General features: G+C 40.8%; 1 protein-coding gene across 4 annotated transcripts in view; it reads right to left on the bottom strand.

Annotated features, from left to right (window-relative positions):
* Window positions 1-21,433, bottom strand: part of fsip1 (fibrous sheath interacting protein 1) — a 46,663-nt gene that overhangs the window by 8,149 nt on the left and 17,081 nt on the right. For 3 of the 4 annotated variants that reach the window (XM_039785806.1, XM_039785809.1, XM_039785807.1), the window contains one exon: window positions 12,614-12,766. The exons of the other annotated variant lie outside the window; for it this stretch is intronic. In XM_039785806.1, the coding sequence (XP_039641740.1) occupies window positions 12,614-12,766 (153 nt within the window). The remainder of the gene's footprint in view (window positions 1-12,613; window positions 12,767-21,433) is intronic. 4 annotated transcript variants of the gene reach the window in all.

The following is a 21,433-nucleotide window of genomic DNA, read 5'->3' as shown; positions in this document are numbered from 1 at the left end:
TACTGGTTCTTTTATCTGAAGGTGACTTTTTTTTAACGTTTTGGTTTAATTTATTATCACTTCTCTTTATCCTCTGTCACAAGTGCTAACTCGGCTAATATAGGGTGACCATATTTTGATTTCCAAAAAAGAGGACACTCGGCCTGGCCTCGAGACAAATCCAGACAGTGGTGATTCTCAGAGTTTAATGAACATGCTTTATTATGCCTCAATTGTGCAAAAATAACTTCTGTAATAAAATAAAATCTGTAACAACATGTAACAAAATAATAGCTCTCTTTTAAAATAAATAAATAATATGAAATAATGTTCTAAATATGACCTCTTCTGTGTTAGAAAATCCAGCTTCAACAAAATATCTCTTAATACCTTTTCAATGTAATAAGATAAATAATAAAGACACTGAAACATGTGTGCCAGCTTTGCACACGGTGCACTCCGCCTCCCACTTGTCCGGTCCCGACCGGGACGGTATGTGGGACATTTTTTTTGCAGTTCAACTGTGAAGCTGCACTAGTCTTGTTTTATGGTTGTAAGTGGACTGATGTTTATACTTGTGCGCTAGTGTGTGTGTGTGTGTGTGTGTGTGTGTGTGTGTGTGTGTGTGTGTGTGTGTGTGTGTGTGTGTGTGTGTGTGGGGTGTGTGTGTGTGTGATATAGAGTGGGGGAGAAGTGAGAGTGACAGCGAGCGAGTCCTACCGACTCTAGAGTCATAGTGAGAGAAACAAAGTGTCTCCCCTGCGTTTTCTGACCACGGTGGGAAATCTTTAGCAGGAAACGCTTCGACATTTTGTGTGTAATGCTGCTCCGCTGTCTGCCCTGGTCCCTGTATATGTGCGAGTCGCAGAGCCGCTCACAAGGCAGCCTCTCGGGAATTACGTCACACAACAAAGTAGCCTACCGTAGTATTGTGTTGAGCAAAGTGCCAGTCAATTTAAGTACACGCTTAATGGTCCCATGAAAAACAGTGAAAACCGGACATTTTAATGAATTTATAAAAAAAACCCGGACAGTAGGTAAAAAGTGGACATGTCCGGGCAAAAGAGGACGTTTGGTCACCCTAGCTAATAGCTAATTGTTAAAAAGAAGCTCAAACGAAAGCCGTCTGTAGATTAGCTGTTTATCTTAGTTTGCCACATATCTTAAAACTGGTCCCATTCTTGTAAATTTAACTGCTGGCTGAGACAAACTGGCCCCTCCTCCCTCTAAAGCAGGGGTGTCAAACTCAACTTAACTCGGGGCCACACTGGAAAATAAGAATCCCATCAAGGGCCAGAGATGTTTAGTTTATTAATATGCTTTTATTTAATCAAAAAAGTCAAATATCTTTGACTGTCTTATTGTATGTGTCATAGTCCTAAAGAATTGTGAACGTAAATTGATATGCGGGCTGGATCATAATCTGCGAGGAGCCGGATTTGGCCCGCGGGCCTTGAGTTTGATACATGTGCTCTCTCAAGCCTGTTTTATGGTTCTGCGGAGGCTCCATGCAGAACTTTCGTGTGTGTGTGTGTGTGTGTGTGTGTGTGTGTGTGTGTGTGTGTGTGTGTGTGTGTGTGTGTGTGTGTGTGTGTGTGTGTGTGTGTGTGTGTGTGTGTGTGTGTGTGTGTGTGTGTGTTATAGAGCGAGCTAGAAGTGAGAGAGTGACGATGATTGGCTTCGGAGCGAGTACCGACTCTAGAGTCCTAGTGAGAGAAACAGAATGTCTCCCCTGTGCTTTCTGACCAAGGTGGGAAATATGTAGCAGGAAAAGTTAACCCTCTCCTTGATTTCATGTTGTTTATGGAGAAGGAAAACCAGGAAATGAGTCGGGGGGGAATGCAACGCTACCCAGCCACGGCCGAGTGGCGTGCGTCGCTGCGACGTGTAGTTATATTTTTCAAGAGGTGCATGTCAGGTTACGGCGTAGGGTCCAGTATAGACGCAGAGGGGTCTGCGGGGGTACGGTGTAAAAGTTTGTCTGTATTTCACTGGAGAGTAGTCCAACAACAGTCTGTAGCTGCCATGGAAAAACAACACAGACTCAGCCTTGCCTCGCCAGCCTCGTGGTGCATTCAAAGTTATTGTAAAATACCCTGTTCCCATCCAGTGGTTTGTTTTTGTCGTTTAACAGGAATTTACTGGTGAAATAAGTTATAAGTTATTGTTATTACATTTTTTATAAATCATTGTATTTGACCCTGTGGCCTTAGCAATAAACAAGCCGTTCTTTAATATCGCCGACTGTCGTTTTGTGCTCCTTTTGTGTGTGTATATATATTTTAGGGCTGTCAAACGATTACTTTTTTTAATCGCTGAATTTCTATAGTTAATCACATGTTTTATCACATGATTAAAATTCTATTATTTTTGCATTTCAGAACTGTTTTTAAGTACATATTAACAATGGAAAGCAATTCTTACCAGTGTATCTTGATTGGGAATCAAATGAATGCAAATAAAGTTACTTTATGAACTTGACTTTAAGATTTGTATTAGTTTATTATTTATTTACTGTAAACAAAAGAAGAAAAAAGAAAAAAAAGAAGGGTACTAAACAGTCAGAAACTTGTTTATTGTTAAGGCCATGGTCAAAATGAAAGATTTAATAATAATGTAATAACTATAACAATAACTTATTTCACCAGTAAATTGCTGTTGAACAACAAAAACAACCACCAGATGGGAAAATGGTATTTTACAATTACTGTGAATGCACCACGAGGCTACCTGTTTTAAAGGAACACGCCGACTTATTGGGAATTTAGCTTATTCACCGTAATCCCCAGAGTAAGACAAGTCGATACATACCCTTCTCATCTCCGTGCGTGCTGTAGCGCAGTCTGACGGCTCCAGCATTAGCTTAGCCCAGCACAGATCCTGCAGGTAACTGGTTCCAACTAGCCTACTGCTCCGAATTGTGACAAAAGTGACAAAATAATGCCAACATGTTCCTATTTACATGTTGTGATTTGTAGCGTGTACAAAAAACAAGTAACATGAGACACAGCCATCTTCTAACAGTAAACAAACTGGGAACTATATTTTCAGACAGGCTTGCTGCGAGCATATCACTCCGCCCAAGTACTATATTATTCCGCCTGAGAATATAGTTCCCGGTTTGTTTACGGTTAGAAGACGGTTGTGTCTCATGTTGCGTTGTTTTTTGTACACGCTGTCACTCTACAAATCACAACATGTAAATAGGAACATGTTGGCATTATTTTGTCACTTATTTGGAGCAGTAGGATTAGTGGAATCATTCACTTGCATGTTCTGTGATGGGCTGATGCCGCCGGAGCCGTCAGACAGCCTTACAGCACGCACGGAGATGAGAAGGGTATGTATTGACTTGTCTAACTCTGGGGGTTACAGTGAATAAGCTGAATTCCCAATAAGTCGGCGTGTTCCTTTAAGTGAACGCACCGCCGACTGTTACGTCCCGGTGTTGGAATCCTCTACAGTGAAATGCAGTCACACTTTACACTGTTTAAAGTTAGCTTGACGTGCTAATTCGGCTTTACACAATGTGCATATGGCTTTCGACTTGTCTACCAGCTGTCTGTGAGTTTTGGAAAATAAATAGCGCCATTCAGAATTGTGTTGCTGCTGCATTTCTCCATGATGATAAGTAAAGGTGCGGCAGAGGGTCAAAATAGTAGCCTGTGAGGCACGACGTGAAGCCAAGTGAAGTGAAAATAAATGGCGGCATGCGATTAATGTGAAAAAAGAAGAAAATAATGAACGCGTTATGCTCGGCCCTTAATCGCAACGCAATTAAAGCGTTAATGCTGACAGCCCTAATATGTTTTAAATCTTTTTTAAAAGTATCTGTTCAGGCACCGGCACCATTTTAAAAGTATCGCTTTAGCACCGGGAAAATATTGTCTTTTCCCCTTATTTTCTTCTTGGGGGGGGGGTCACCTTTTTCAGCCCTTTTGAGTTTGCAGGTATATATAATTGACACCACACTCACAGAAAACAATGATTTGCTTGGAACTGTAACTTAAATTTGCAAATAACAAACATAAGTGAGCCACTGCAACTTGAGACTTATGGCACACAAAAAATGTCAGTGTTTGAATGGGGCAATAAAAAAGTGCCCCACTGGCTGGAGTATTAATGGCCAGAAATGCCTTTTAACCAGTAACAGCCGGTGAGATGGGAATTACAAATTAGAATTTCCAACACAGACGAGAGAAAGTGTGTTTTTTACTGTTGTGACAAAATGCTGTGACTCTTTAAAAGTGGTTGACCTCAGGTGGCCTTAATACTAGGGAGGCCAAGGGTGTCTGTGGGTGGCTGATGTGTGTTTTCCTGTCTGTCTACTCTCTAAAGAACCAGTTATACAAACAGCCACTTCAGCTCTTTACAGTACTTGGCATCAGCTTCCCAATAGACACCACTTTCATTTCTGTAAAGAGCTACATATACAGGAAAGCTGTCCAAGGAAAATACATGATATGTTTGATTGAGGTGGTTCTGGAGAGTACCCATCTTCAACTGTGTTATCACTGAGACAGGAACAGCAATGTTACGCTGGTTGGAAGTTTGTCAACACAGCATTATCATCAGATTCCACAAGGAAACGGATGAATAGAGCAGGAGAAGATAAAACATTTTTCAGAACTAGACAAGCTTTTGTTTTTAAGCTGCCATAAGTGTCTTTTGTGCAAGCAAGCACATTGTAAGAGAAGATGTAAATACATGCATACAAATTCTTATTTTTTTTTTTTGTTTTTAGTGGTGGATTTTTTTTTGTGTGTGTGTGGTGGTGGGCTTCCCACTGGGTTTTTTTTTTTTTTTTTCCAAACCACCCCCCTTTGTGTATAAAAAACATATAAAATACATGGTTTTGGTAGGAGAATCTATAATCTCGTAACACTGACAATTCCTGTTGGAGAAAGTAAGGGCCCTTGGCAGCTTAATGGAAATACAGGATACTATTACCTATGTTATACTAACACTGACTTACTAAAACTACAGAGAATAAATAACAATGGAAAAATTAAATTAACTGAAAGAAACCCATACATATTAATTACTGTGTTCTGTCCAATATTGAACTCTTTTTTTAAAGTGCATTCAAACACTGCTGCTTTTTTAAAGTTTCTCCTAATATTTCTCCCTCACAGGGCTTAAAGTCCTCTGGCCTGGTGCCAGATTTGCGGCATATGACTATTTTCGAAGAGAAAACTATATATTATAAAACTATATAGATTGGGTTTTTTTACGCACACGGTGTGATGTATAAAAATGAACTTGACGTGAGAATGTGCGGCCCGTCACACAAAGTTTTGAGCAGACGTGAGAATGTGCGGGCCATCCGCAAAGTCTTGTCTGGCTCTGCAACGTGGCGAATTCTAACTGAAAAGTGCCGAAACTCACCAAACAATACAAAATAAAGTTTCCACTTCACTTACTGGGAATACATCTATTAGTTGACTATGAAAAAACATAATTATATCCGTTGATACTCTGGATAATGTTTCACATCTTTCACACTATTAACTGTTTAATTCGCAGGCTACTTAACTTCTGTTAAACATGAAAAATCCACTTAGAAAATAGGCTACTTTCAGTCCTCTGTATTTCCCACAGATGAAATATCTTGCTCACTGTGCAACAAAAAGATTAGATGGGCATGGAAAAATGTACTTGTTTCTGTGAGTCTGTGGTTGCTGAGGCTCAGACATCCATGGCGCACAGGAGGCAAGATGCACGGATCCATCTATCCATGAACAAACAAGTGTTTGGTGGGCAAGCTCATGTGACGCGTAATTGATCCCGTGGATAGGGGGACCAGACATCCCTGGTTTCCGGGGACAGTCCCTGGTTTTCGGTGACCTATCCCCGGAAATGTCCCCGGTTTTCACTGTGACTGACAGACCCGAAATTGGAATGAAAGAAAACATTGACCAAACGTATAGTCGCGCATCCTACACGCACAGGCTCAAGACAGCCAGAGCAAGTGCTGCAGAGCTCAACTTCAGTTATGTTAGAAAGATAATCGCAGATTTGAACATCCGGGATCAATTACTCTACAGCGAAATGTTATTAAATCCCAAACGACGCATCTTTCCTACCGTAGTAAGGTAAACAACGAGCTCCTAACTAATTTTCATCAAAACGAGCCGTCCTCCAACCTTCAGAAATAACATTGGTCTCTATGAGCAGCTGGTGGTGAGACGGCATAAGACGAGTGCCTAGGGACCGTAGAGATACAACAAAAATATTTATTAATTTAATGATTAAATAAGGTAGTGTCTCTAAACATACCTCAATTATAACGTGTCTCCTGCTAGTTGTACTACAGCACTTTAAAAAAATAAGCATATTCATAATTTTGGGGAATATTTTGTGCCAAATTTTTTTTTAATATGTCATTATTACAGAGAGTCAGGTCTCCAAAACTACTCCACACATAGAAGCCCCCCTGCTGGTTGTACTACAGCACTTACCTTTCAAAAATGAGCATAATCATAATTCTGGGGAATATTTTCATCCAAAAACATTGAATATTTTAATAATTAGAGTTGTGTCTCTAAAGGTACCTCACACATAATTAGTGTTCTGCTGGTTGTACTAAATCACTTTTCAAAAATGGGCATATATGCGTAATTTGGGGCAATTGTTTTTGCCATTTAAAAAAAAAAAAAAAAGTAATATGTCATAATTACAAAGAGGCATGTCTCCAAAACTGCTCCACACATAGAAAGTCCTGTGTCTATCCGCCACCGCAACCAACCTCCCTACGTGGATTTTCGCCATTTCACCCTACTCCCTACGGCGTAAATTCACATGCAACCGCAAGGTAATGGAAGTCAAAAAAAAGTTTCAGGAAGCCCTGGTCTCACCGCTTGCACTGCTTCTCTGCTGCTCAGTTGTTGTGAACATTTTGATTGATTTGAGTTGTACCAATGCATCAACAAAGAAAATGGCTTTGACATGGATGCTCATGAAATTGACACATTATTAGATAATTATCTATTATTCCGCGACTGAGCGATTCCACAAATGATAAGAACAGCTTTTGCTTCAGGCACATCGGCTGTCGACTGGCTCATCCTCACTAAAGTCAGTGAGTCTTGGAAAAGACAAAGTTAGAGTCAAATAAATCCTAAAGCACGAAATGTCTGGTGGTTATTGTCAGAATGTCGGCATTACACCTCCAGGCGTCTCCTACTGCTCCCTGTGCTCTTGCTTCCCCACCTGCTATCCAGACCCAGCAGGCTCATTGTATCCGTCTCAGTCCGGCCTGCAGTCACACAAAGCCATGTGCAGAGAAAGTAAGCACAGAAAACCTCTGTCACTACCCTATTTAGCAACTCTTCAGTGCATTCACTTTGACTTTGTTCACTGTCATTTGTCGCTTCACTTCTCTTACTTGTGGTTCTGAGTAGCACCAATGGTGACGGTGAGTTCAGTGTGTTGTTTGCCCTCCAGACAGGAGGAGACGGGAGTCCAGTTCCTAGCAGGGTGATGGCAAGTAATAGCAGGGTAGGTGAAAACTCCAACCTTTGATAAAAGATCAAAGTTCCTAATCACTGTCCTGTATGCACCTGGTGATCAATCTGACAAAGCCAGAACCGTTTAGGCCTCCAGCTATCTGCCCAGCAATGGACCACCACCCCTGTACAGCTCACTGTTTGCTCCTGTACACAAAGGGTGCAGGACCGGTTTACCACAAGTGTGGGCTGCTCGGGTTTCAAGTTCACTAACATCAGTCACATACCTCAGCTTTATCAGCCAGAGACCCAGGGGCCAGTTCTCCACTAATGTAAGAGACAATTCTATTCATTGCACTCTATATGCTCCCATTCAGATGTTGAGACTTATTTCTGCTGTAGAACACATCACTGTGAATGCATCAAGGTTTGAAGACAAAAAACAAATTTTTCAGACAATGTGAATAATACATGTAATAATTTTCCTGGTTTTCATTCAGAATATAAACAGACTTCCAGTTGTGCTTTCTTGTAATCTAATTTTGTAAAAGGAAGCTATTTTAAACCTTGTCAGACTGATGGACCTATGAACACATACCCCCTTGCAGCTTGCTTAAAAGAAGACAAAAATTATGTAGGTAGATGTGTAGGCGTATAAAAAAAAAAAGTTGTTTCAATACTTGTTTTGTAAAATTACACATATGCGCCTAGTTGTTGATGTGGTTTTGACTGGCGTACAATCATTTTCCTCAAAATATAATTTTAAGCCTCTGGCACGATGGTTAACATTTGCCATCTGGCAATGCTGGCTTGCTAACTTAAAGGTACAATATGTAACATTTCTGCATTAAAATGTCTAAAAACGACTATACCTACATTTTATATATTTTGTTGAGTTGTGTACTTACACTATCCCAAATGTTTCCATCAATTTTCAAACCCAGAGAAATCTGTAATTATAGTTAAAAATATAGTTAACGTTAGCCCCCAGCCAGCAAGCAGCCAGCCACTATCATGACAGCAATCCAAACCCAGCCAGCACTTAACTCCAGCGCCGCCGTCTAACAACGCTAACGGCAATTAAATGAACCGTCGGGAAACAGACCATATATTAGAAAATCTCCTCCCTGCCAACAACAAACCCCTTTCGCCCCGGTGTTGAAAACATCCAAAAGGTGACATTGACGTGAAATATATTGTGATATAGTGGTTTTAGTTGCTGGCTAATGTTAGCTTGCTTTCTCACTAACTGGTCAGCTACCAATACAAATTGAATCAAGAAAACCCTAATTATATGGGGGAAACTGCATCTATTTTATTAGAATGACATGAATAAACATTACTAAACATAACGTACATAAACTTGAATGGGTAAACTCCTCTGTGAACAGATGCATTCTAATCAGCGATGATGTTTAACAATGAAAACTACAACTCTTATAATTCCATGCAACTTCACAATGTCTTAAAAAGTTTGTGTTTACCATCCACTGTTTTTAATTGAGAGACCCCTAGTGGCAGAAAATTACATATTGTACGTTTAAGCCCAGCTTGCTAGAGTGGAATTCAAACTTAATAGCACAATGGGTCCTCAATGGGTTACATCATTTTGTAAAGGGACGACGTCCTAAATTGCTAACAACTGACGCTACGGTCTTGTCCTAAACTACACAAGACTATGATGTAGCACATGGCTGAAGTTGACAGCACGTCTCCTAGCAATGGCCGCTCTAAAATACCAGTGAAGAACTGCCATGGTGAACACTCACCCAGAGGCTCACAAAAATAAATGGGTCCCATACAGTTTTATCCTCCTTTTTGAAAAGTGAAAAAATACTCTGTAAATAACTGCTAATAACTTTAAATATGATTTGATATAAACTTTTTAAGAGGTTTAACAACAGCACTTTTCGGTGCAGCAGTAAAGACACCAGCAGCGTACATAGAGAGTGGTTTACAACTACCAATGCACACATCAAAAATACCATCTTTATAACAAAACACCATCTATGGCCATAAGTGGCAACACCTCTTGGTCTCTGCCACTCATTATGAACAGTGAAAATGAGAGACTAGTGTGGAGAATCCTTCACAATACTGTCTCTATTTCAGGAGATCATAAAATGGCAAACAAGAGCAGACAGTGTGACAAGCCAAAAGCTAACAGCCAGTGGCCATGGATGGAATGGAGAATAGAGAAGAGAGTGAAAGAAGCTTAGAGAGAAAGAATCCTTTTTTTTCCTCCATGGCTCCTCTTTTCTGGCAAACCTGACCGGTCTCCTGTGGAAAAAGAGCTAGAGTGAAAATGCAGAGTTGGCACAACAATGTGGCTCAACAACGTCTGAACAGTGAACCTAACAGATTCAGGCCAACTTTGACCTATCATGGGTGGATACCCTCTTAGCGTTGAAAGGACTGTAGGTGTGTGTTCAAGATTTACAAGTTTCATGCTGATATTTTTGTATTATACCAGGAACGTGTTACATTTTGTGTGTTTAATACAACTTTTATCATCCAACCAGACATAAAATGTTTTGTTAAGAAGCTAAATTCTAGTCCCCATGCACTAACCCTGGCTTACAAGAAGAGGAGTGTACGATTATTTATGTCGTCCTGATAACCCCAAGATTGCCCTGCTGCGACCATCCGGTCTTCCAGTAAATGTTGGGATTGTCCTTCCTTTTGCAGTTGATCCAGGAATACAGCCAAATGAGTTCGCAGGAAAACTAGCACCAAGTCAGCTGTTAAGTATCACAGATATAGCTTTAACAGTTGAAAATAACCCTGCTCAACTCTTGAGTATTTTTTCTACTGTAGTTTTTGACTCCTCAACCGGGAACAATGACCGTCATACCAATAATACCTTTCTTTGAGGAAAGGCCAAGACCTTTCTGCACAGGCAAATAGTAACAGCGAGAACTGGAATATAAAGGTGAGAGAAGAGATTCTTTGGCAAAGAGATGCATTTCACTGGAATGGGGGTTTTGTTTGGATTCAGAGAAAGGAGAAGCAGAGATGATGAGGCACAAAATGACAGGTCTCAGATCTGAATCCAACACAACACAGCTTTTGTTTAAATAAATCTACTGCAGAAAGGTAAATCAGGTAATACTCTAGACAAACACTTTAATTCTTAACAGCACATGCTGGAATCAATCAAACTGAAGTAGAGCTGTGGTCACCACTATATGAGACTGACCTGTGGAGCATTTTCCCTCTTTACAATAGGTGTTCCACTCCAGCAGCATACTTCCAATTTGGAGGGATAACCTCAAATATCCAATCCAATTTTTTTGAGATATTGTACTTCAGTTGAACGTTTTTATTTCAAACATATTCCTAAAACTAATTCATGAACAGTCAAACTGTTATGTAAGCTCCCTTCTCTGGAATTCTGGATTTATTTTTTTTAACTCTTGTCATCACTAACACTACTTAAAAAGGTCTGACAGACAAAAAAACACATTACATTATCTGGGCCACATTACCACAAGCTTATATAATTGTTTTTGGACTAGATTTTCGAAATCATTCCAAGACATGATTGTCTTCGATCTCTGAAAAGGAAGACAATAAGATCATCTTCCAAAATGATGAACTACTACTTCAATAGTAGAAGTATTGGTAGCACTTCAAAGAATACTTACTTCATATAAAAGGAGGTTGGCCTTTCCTAAAAATGCTCTGACTTTGAGTTAACTGTGCAATTCAACACGAAAACTCATTCTATTCACAAACTGATCTCTTCTTAGTTATCAGGCTCTTATAATACACCAGAACTATGCAGAAAGCCTGCAAAGTTGGTACACAGGTGTGAAAAGACTGTGAGAAGACATTTGAGTTACGGATGTTGCACAAATCAACTTTATGAGTATACTGGAGCTGTGTGAAACTGTTCAAGAATGCCCTCCCGGACAAATTCCGTACAAATAAATCTTTTCCTACCTCAAAACAAGCTTGGTGGCACAAAGAATATACACAGTGAGTGTGCTGTTTGCACTGCAGTCACTCGCTGGGTTCAGTCATTTAGTGACAGTATATAAAACGCAGTGAGACGCGGCTATATTCAAAGAGTGTCTAGCTATACCATAAGTTAAGAGACTGGTGGTTTTGATGTTTTGTGATCATAATGAGGGAACTGTTTTCTCAAATGGAGCTTGGCTTAATTAGCAAGAAATTCCATTTGTGTCCCCTTAATTAAGCCAGGAATAGGTTTGGGTTACATGGCATGGCGTTTGATGTAAGGGTGTGGCTGCCACTTGATGTTTTTATTACCTCACTGTTTGTGAGGATCTTTTATGTTTAAATTAGGCAGGTATACATCATGTTGTGGTTAATCACTGTGAGAACTAATGTGTTGGTAAAGTTGAAGACACTTAAATTTGTACTCTATCGACAGCAGCACTGTGAAGAAGCTAATGGGCAGTTTGTTGCGCACAACCGGATGAAGCCACCTCATTCGAACAATGACTAAGTCAAACCACTAAATCTATCTCAAATGTTTTCCTTTCGCCTTTTCTTTCACACAAGATTTAAAGTCATAAATGTCAGAGAAAGCAGAAATCAGAGCTATCCCCCTTTTTTGTTCTCGGAACATTCTTGTGTTGTGCCTTTAGCTACAGGGTTTGGGGAAAGAACAACCCTTCTGTGGCTGTAACTCTGCAGAGGCTCCTAAAACCAGACGGAGCTCAATGGTTTCTAGGAAACACTGCGAAGGGTGGACATCGAATCTCAGCGAAGAATGCTAGAAAGCAATGAAACCTCATGGAGGACAATATGCTCATCGGGGGCGTTAACGACTCCTTGCTCTCGGATCAAACCAGTGTACAAAGCAAAGCAGAGAAAGATATTTAACTCCTCGCTGAAAACAAATGTAAATCAAAACATACCTTTTACACAAAACTGCAAAGTCAGTGTGTTAGTGATACAAAGAGAGAGAAGAAAAAGAGGAAAGCATATGAGCCTGCAGAGACATGACTATTGCATGTGATTTCATTGTCCCTCTGTGAGAATGACAGAATGAGCTGTGCACTTGTAATCATTTGTCACACACGTGTTTTTTTTTTTTTTATGGATAGAAGCACTGTGGAGTGTTATGACGCACAACACAGACCGTGTTAAGTATTCATGTGAATTTGAGCATATGTGTGTGTGTGTGTAAACAAACATCGCTGCTTTGAACTCACAGTCATCTCTTGGCCCTGGCCCAGGATTTCCAGCTGCTGTTGGATCTCTCTGAGCCGCCTCTCCTGCCCTCTCCTCTCCTTTATATCCAGCAGGACCTGCTCTCCTGGCTGCGGGTCCCCATCGCACTTCCAGCCAACCTCTGAGCCACGGCCCTGATACACAACACACACAACTGGTTCTCACATCTCCTCTCACATGTGGACGACGTGCTTGGTTTCTCTCCTAGAGCTGCACTCACGGCTTATGGCTGTCACTGGGAAACATTTAAAAATGGATCAAAATCCGTAAAAATAGATAATCACAATCAATTTGAGTGAACGTTTTCCATTTCTCCAAGTTACAGTATGCTTATTCTCGCTTTGCCAGACCCTCTTCCAAAGCGTACTGGAGGAGAGTCTGGCTACTCTACATAGCATTCGGGGATGGGAGGAAAACGTGCTCTGGTTTATTGGCGTTTCTTTAAACCAATCACAATCGTCTTGGGTAGTGCTGAGGCACCAGAGAAAAGCCGCGGTGCTGCTGCAAAATAGGCTCGGAAGGAACTTGTTTTGGTTGACCATGTGCACGTTTAAAAAGTTGTTTTAGTCATGCGACAGAAAACTCAGATTAGACAGATAGTCTAGCTAGCTGTCTGGATTTACCCTGCAGAGATCTGAGAAAAGGTTAACCATAGTCCTCATAAATCGTTCGCCGTTTAAAATGCCAACACAAAGGAAGCCCAAGGCAACGGATATCCGGCCTAAATGAGTGAATCCGGTGGATTTTCCGGTGGCAACGAAGCAATCCCTGAAGTGGAACGTGAAGGATATAGACTACAGTATGCCTAACTCTGTTTAAATGTCGTCATTGTGGTGTTTTCTTTTTTTATGATTAACAATTTTTATTTGTTTCTTAAAACATAGGCTACACTTTACAACACAAACATATCCCCTCCCCACCCGAACCCCCCCCCCACTCGTCATCACCACTCGCTTAGACAAAATTAAGAAAAGATGACATAACCATAACATTCAAGACAATATAATAAAATAACCAAATAGACAAACTGTAAACCAAATAAACACACATATATATATAATATATGTATGTATGTATGATAACACCCTAAGCACATACTATACACTTCTCCCCAGCACATAGCTTCCTAGTAGCCCTCCAGAAAGCGTTAAGTACTTTCCCCATTTTTCTAGTGTAGACATCCAATCTGGCAAACCGTTTGTATGACATTTTTTCAAAGGCTGCAACTCTAGCCATCTCACAAGCCCACTCCTGAATTAACGACACCTCTTTATTCCTCCATCCTCTCATCCAATCTGTCTGGCTATCATTAAACTAGTTTGGACCCAACTTCTTATGTGCTTATCTATTCCGCTTAGGATTGATCCATTGTGGTGTGTTCTAAAGATGTAGAGATGAACACCAACCTTTCTCTCCTGATTTATAGACAGTACAGAGAACCTGAGAAAGCCCAAATACCTCAGTTAGAGTCCACATGGGTCCATCATAAATCACATATTTATGGCATCCACGTGCACTGGGTTACCACAAAAGACCGTAAGCTGCAAACTTTAAAAAAAGGGCAGGAGGAAATGCAAGATTCATGCCTGGAGGAGCATCCGCAGACAGCTTATAAGTGAGTGGCTTGTCTTTCTGATCTTTTTCCTTTTGGACTCAGCCATAGAGAACAATCAAATGTGAAATCTTCAGCTTTAAATGAAACATTTCGATGTCTATAACTAATACGTCATAAGTTTGTCGCGTACCGAAATACCATACGAAGAAATAGCTTCTGCAGACGTAGTATGTTGAGCAGTAGGTTCTGAAAAGCAAGCATAATTGTGGCAAATCTTAAAGGATAGGTTAAACTGTTCATATCCTTCCCCCACCCCACCCATAGTTGATTTCTTTATAAGTAAGGATGAAAAAAACAACAACACTGTTGAGACTGCCCAATGAATGACCTGTGATACGGTCATATTTTGACCTCTAAAAATACACAACTACTATATAAAAGCAGCAGCTAGGTTGAAAAATTGTTAGGTCAGAGAGGATATTGCCAACCGCAGGGCTGTTTTGTGTCAGTCCAGTGCCATGTGGTTGAAATCTCCAGCTCTCTTGGTTAGTCTGGATGCCAGGCTGGCGTATGTATGATCTAATAATGTTGAAATTGATGGATATTTCATAAAAAGGTCGACATCTCAATAGGGACTTGCATACAGCAAAATGGTAGGTTACCAAAGACAGCAGGTCTTAAACTCTGAGTAGCTAAATCAATTTTGACACATGTATGGTAGGATGTAATCTTAGTTAAACCCAGAGGAGGGGAGTTCAGTTAAGTGGACCCAGTGTATTTACAAGAAGAATGATTGCTTCTGCCGTTGTTAAAAAACAAAATGGACATGCTTACTCGACTTATAGCACGTATTGCATTTACACACATTTTAGGCCTAACTTTAATAATTAAATCTTGGCAAAAACAAGATCTTTCCCCAAGTGTGTGTGGCCTCACCTACCAGTGTCCTCAGGCTCCCTATAAGGAAATAATGACAGTTTCTATCTGAAGCCTCTTTTAAGTGTTCATTACTAAAGCCCTTCAGTTAGAACTCCCTCATCCAGACTACAAAAGCCAGGACCACGACGGGACCAGACTGCTGTCATGCACCAGAGTAAGAAACGCTGCGTTCCAACCAGGAAAAATAAAAATTAAAGTCTAGCTTTACCACCGTCCTCACACCACTAAATGCACGTTTCTAAAAAAGGCCAAATCTTTGGGAGAAACAGTTTATTTAATTTGGAAATGACAGCTGCCCTACTTTTCAAGAACTATAGACTACAAACTTTAAAATTGTCTGTGGGGCTTAGCAATGATAAAGCTATCACTGACCAAAATCTGATTGAATTTGGCATGTATGTCGCATATTTTCTTACTTACCAGTTCTCTGTGGCTAAATTAGCACCCTATGAATTCTGGTGAGTGTAAGGGGAAAGTCCAGAGTCTTTGTATAAACTTCACAGATTTGACCCTAATTACAGCAAAGATAGATGGTCCACAAATGACACATCATGTTTCCTGGCTTTCACTTTCTCATTACTGTATCTCTGCCTTGTTTTATCATAGTTACGACAAAGGAAAATTAAGCAGAGCTGGGAGGTTTACATAGTTTGTAAGTCCCAACGATTTCCTTTTCTCTCTGTGTAGACACGGTGTTAAACTACAAGTGATAAATTAAGTCTCAATGGAGCTAATTATAGTATTCAGATTCAACAAACTAAATCAGAAAGATATTTTCTATTAGATTTTTAATAGACAAAAGCATCTGCACACTCAAATCTCTGCAAAAATGTATTTCATTTAGCAAGCTCTTGGTCATCTTATTAATCCAAAGGAAATACAATAAGATTTAAAGTCATGCAAGCATCTCTGTGATGCTGTAGGCCTGCCTACTTAGGCACAGCGGTGCTTTCAGCTAACTGCTAACATCAGCATGCTAACATGACACACTTGCTAATTAACACTAAACACAAAGTACAGCTGAGGCTGATCGGAAAGTCATCAGCTTTGCAGGTATTTGGTCATAAACAAAGTATATTTTGACCTGATGATGGTACCAGATGAACAGTCACAAAAGTGAATGGTTCATCTTCAGGGGGACATGAATGTCTGTACCAAATGTCATGGCAATCCATCCAGTAGCTGAGATATTTCACTCAAAACCACAAATGGGGGGGCGTGGCTTGGCCGCAATGGAGTGAGGCTGTGTTTGACGCGAGCTCCCGTTAAACCTCTATTTTAACCGAAAACGTAAGGTGTATCTCCTTTCGTGAAACAGTAAACTGTTACTTAACTCCATCGGATAGTGGAACAAAGTCATATGGGGCCCTGATGGACACGAGGCTGAAGAAATTTAAGTATACTGGAACCCCCAAAACAAGGCCCAACACCTCCTCGAACCGGAGTACTGACAAGAGCCCGGCCAAAGCGACTCCGCCCTCACCTGCGCCGGGAGAGATGGACGTAGAAGTATTGAAGTCAGAAATCCTTCTCTCTCTGAAAGCAGACATCTCAACGGTGATAAAGTTAGAGCTGAAAAATGCCCTCTCTGATGACGCAAATGCTCAAGAATGAGCTGAAGGCGGTGAAAAACGGAGATAATAAATAATACCGCGGCTGAAGTCCGAGATCGACCAGGTGAAAATTAACATCAAGGAGGTAGAGGGGGGGCTATCAGCTTGGTCAGACGAAGTGGCTACTTTACAAAATTCTGTGAGCGAGATGAAGGCAGAAATGGCGGAACTCAAAACGAAGTGTAGGGATATGGAAGGGAGGATGAGGAGATGTAACATAAGAATCATTTGAGTACCGAAACTCCCGACTCCAGCACTACAACCTCTGTATCAAAGTTGCTATCTGAAGTATTACAGTTGGATAAAGAGCCGTTTATCGACCGCGCCGCGCCCGGAGCTCAGGGCGAAGAAGCCGGGGCGCAAACCTCGCGCCATCGTTGCTAAGCTTCATTATTACCAAGATTGTGTCCAGATACTACAACGTGCTGCCTTTCGAGGTCCGCTCCGGTTCAACGGGAATCAATTACTATTTTCCCAGACTACACGGCAACTGTGGCTAAAGCTCGGGCTGCATTCACAGAGGTGAGGAAGATGGCGCGGCCGCGACGGAAGTCCGGTAGCGGGTTTTTATTTCCAGCAGCGTTTTCGGGTCCGATACGGAGGGAGGACAGGGAGTTTACCGACCGGATAAAGCTATGACCTATGTCAAGAAGAATATTCTCCCATCCACGGAGGGCGCAGAATGATGAGACTGATCTTTTCAACTGAGCATAAAATACCTCTGTCGTTTAAACTTGTGTAGCCTATATTGCTGTGCCAGATGTCATCAGGTACCAATTCACAACACTATGTTTGGCACTTTCTGTATAATGTCCCACTTTCTTACTGGTAATGTTGACCAACTTGATCCATGTGCTCACAGACCGTACTATTTTTTTTTTTTGGTTTAGTTTAGTGTTGCTACTGGTGTACTGGTTTGTTCTTGTAGCCCGAGCTAAAATGAAAGACATGCGCGGTTTCAGCTTCTGTTTATTATTTTGGGCTAACTGTGTCAGTCATAGATGGCTATCTGTGCGAGTCAGTGCACCAGATGTAATGCTATTTAAGGAAGTTAATACAGTATTGCCTTGATACGCACGAGCACCAATGTATTTTGAAGGCTATATAAGCTTACTGAGCTTAGTACTGACTTGTTTTACTTTACACTTTACTATTCTTATTTTCTTTCTTTTTTGGAGGCTGGGGGAGCCCGAGGCAGTGCTTAGCTTTAGCGTTCCCAACCACAAGCACTTAATGTGTGGATTTTTTCTGAGGGTTGTTGTGATCACCTTGTTCATTTGGGTGATGGGGGGGGGGGGGGGGGGGACTACTGGAGGGGGGGGGGGAGGGAAAAAACGACCCTATCGAAAATGATGCTACTTTGCCAGACTTTTATTTTATTTTTGTGCGTTTGTTTTTATGTTTTTGTGCTTTGGGTTTCATGTGTGGTTCCCGCCTCCTTGTATATACAATATGGCCAATATAAATAACACAAGAGGTCATGATGGTTGCCCTACTAACTTCATAAGCTGGAATGTTAAATTATCCTTAATCATCCAGTAAAATTTAAAAAGTATTTTTAGCGCCAAAACGAGCTCAGGGCGCAGATATTCCATTCTTACAAGAAGACCCATATACGTGCTTGTGATATTTTCGTTTGTGTTAGGGATGGGCTGGCCAGGTGTATCAATCAAATTTCTGCTCAAAGACTAGGGGTGTTGCTATTATGATAAGTAAAAATGTACAGTTCACAGCATCTCGCGGGCAATCTGACGCAGGCGATTTGTCATTGTGGTGGGAAAATTATACTCGCCTCCCAGTTATTTTAGCCTGTATTTATGCCCCAAACTGGGATGACTCTACATTCTTTGCCAATTTTTTCTCTCATTTACCAGACCTGTCATCTCATCATCTAATACTTGGCGGTGACATTAACTGTGTACTTTCTCCTCTTTTAGATAGGAGTATTTCTAAGAGGGCATCCCTGTCGAAGTCAGCTCACACTATTCAGCTCTTCCTTAAGACCTATGGTGTAGCGGATGTGTGGCGGTTTCGTAATCCCAACTCTAGGGCGTACTCGTACTTTTCCCCGGTGCATAAAACGTATTCACGTATTGATTACTTTCTCCTGGATAAAAGAATTCTGCATCCACGGAAGAAGGGGGTTAAGGGGCTATGGTATATCTGCGGATCATGGTCCCTTAATCATGAAAATGTACATTCCTAATACACAATCTATATATCGTGCATGGCGGTTTAATCCTCTGCTTCTGTCAGACGATGAGTTTACTAAATTCATATCATCTGAAATTAGGATGTTTCGACATTAACCAAACCCCAGGGATGTCATCATCTACTGTTTGGGAATTCGGCTCAAGGCATATTTAAGGGGTCAAATTATTTCATACTGTGCAAATAAAAGAAGGGTCAACACTGAACGTATTAAAAACTAGCAGATGAGATATTGGAGCTAGACAGGCTACACAGTTATTCCGCATCAGATGTAATTAAGAAAACGCTTATCATTGCAGACAGAGTTTGATCTCCTCTCCACCCCGACATGCTGAATACCTTATCTCCAAATCAAGATGTGGTCATTATGAGCATGGGGAAAAGTCCGGCCGAGCACTTGCTCACCAGTTGGCCAAAGAACTGCTAACCAAACAATTCCTGAAATTAATGATGAATGTGGTTTAAAATGCACCGATAATGAGAAGATAAACTCCTGTTTCGGAAAAGGAAAATTCTACCAATTATTATATACTTCAGATGGGCCCAATAATCCTGCTCTCCTTGAGGACTTTTTCAGTTCCCTGAAGATGCCCTCTGTAAGTGTAGAATTCTCAACTGAACTGGGAAAGGGATTTCTCAATTAAGGAGATAGTGTCAGCAATCGATGCCATGCAAAGTGGCAAATCTCCTGGTCCAGATGGCTTCTCAACAGAATTTTTCAAAAAGTTTTCTGACCAGTTATCTCCTTTTTGTTATTGTTAGTATTTGAAGAATCTTTAGCCACCAACTTTTTGCCCCCTCCAACCGACGTCAAGCAGTAATCTCTCTATTACTTAAAAAGGATAAAAATCCCCTCAATTGCGGTTCATACCGCCCTATTTCGTTGCTGAATACAGATGCAAAGATTCTTGCTAAGATTCTGGCGCGTCGTCTTGAAAACATTATCTCCTCTATTATTTCGTCTGATCAGACAGGATTTATAAAGAATCGTTATTCCTTTTTCAATATTAGGCGTCTATTTAATATTCTATATTATCCCCCTCCACACCGATCCTGGCAACACTGAAGTGATGTTATCCCTCGACGATAAAAAGCGTTTGACAGGGTGGAGTGGGACTATATTTTCAAGACTTTAGAAGCGTTTCATTTTGGCCCTAAATTCATCTCCTGGATTAGACTCCTATACCGCGCCCCCAGTGGCGCAATAGCACCCACCAACAATAATAACTTATCCACCTACTTTGAGCTGAAGCGGGGCACGAGGCAGGGATGTCCTCTTTCACCACTTTTATTTGCCGTTGCTAGCCACTCGCATTAGCCCTGAAGCAGTGCCCCACCATCAAGGGGATACGGAGGCGGGTTCAGAGCATAAAGTGTCACTTTATGCAGATGACATGTTATTGTACATATCGGACCCCCTCTCCGGTTCCTGAAATATTGAGTCTACTCACAAGTTGAAGAGCGAAAATTATCTGGTTATAAAGTTAACTTTTACAGAAAGAGTGAACTTATGCCTATTTCTTCTGTAGACAGATCATATTTTGGGTTAACCCTTTTAAATTTAGTCCTAAAAAATTAAATATCTAGGTATATGGGTCAGCGCGTAGCCACAAGGATCTTTTTAAGCTCAATTATCATCCTCTCTTAAGTAGACTTAAACAAGACCTTGGCCGGTGCGGCCCTCCCCTTAGGAGGGAGGATCAACACAAGATTATGAATATTCTTCCTAAGTTCTTATATTTGTTTCAATGTCTACCTCTCTATCTAACAAAATCTTTTTTTTCTGGCTTAAACAGTCAGATTACATCCTTTTATATTGGCATAAAAGGCAGCCCAGGATTAATAAAATATATTACAGAGGCCCGTATGGAGAGGTATGGCACTTCCAAATTTTATGTATTACTATTGGGCTGCTAATATAAGAGTACTACTGTATTGGTTGAGAAATTTTACGGATGTCAATAGTACTGATTGGATGGTGTTAGAGAGGTCATCCATTGGATCAACCTCCCCAGCAGCTTTATTATGTTCCAAATTACCTTTCAAACAGCCAATCTCAGCCTTCACCACTAATCCAGTTGTTATCCATTCAATTAAAACATGGAACCAGTTTAGAAGAACCTTTAATCTCACTGATCTTTCACTTGTTGCACCGTTGATAAAGAACCATATGTTTGTCCCATCAATGATGGATGAAGCTTTTAATGTCTGGGCAAGAAATGGGATAGGTACATTATCTGACCTCTACATTGGGAATAGATTTGCCAGTCTTGTACAATTGCAACAGAAGTATGGTCTTCATAAATCGCATTTCTTCAGGTATCTGCAGCTTAGAGGTTTTGTGGCCTCTAACTCTGACTGTTTCCCACTGAGCCCTTCTGAATCTCTGCTTGAAACAATTTTAAAATGTGAAGTTAACATAAAACAAGTAATAGGCAGAATTTATACATTACTCAATACGTATAACATGAATAGTCTTGATT

The sequence above is a fragment of the Perca fluviatilis genome, chromosome 20, assembly GCF_010015445.1.
Source record: "Perca fluviatilis chromosome 20, GENO_Pfluv_1.0, whole genome shotgun sequence".
NCBI lineage: Eukaryota > Metazoa > Chordata > Actinopteri > Perciformes > Percidae > Perca > Perca fluviatilis.
This window is presented reverse-complemented; position numbering and strand designations above follow the sequence as displayed.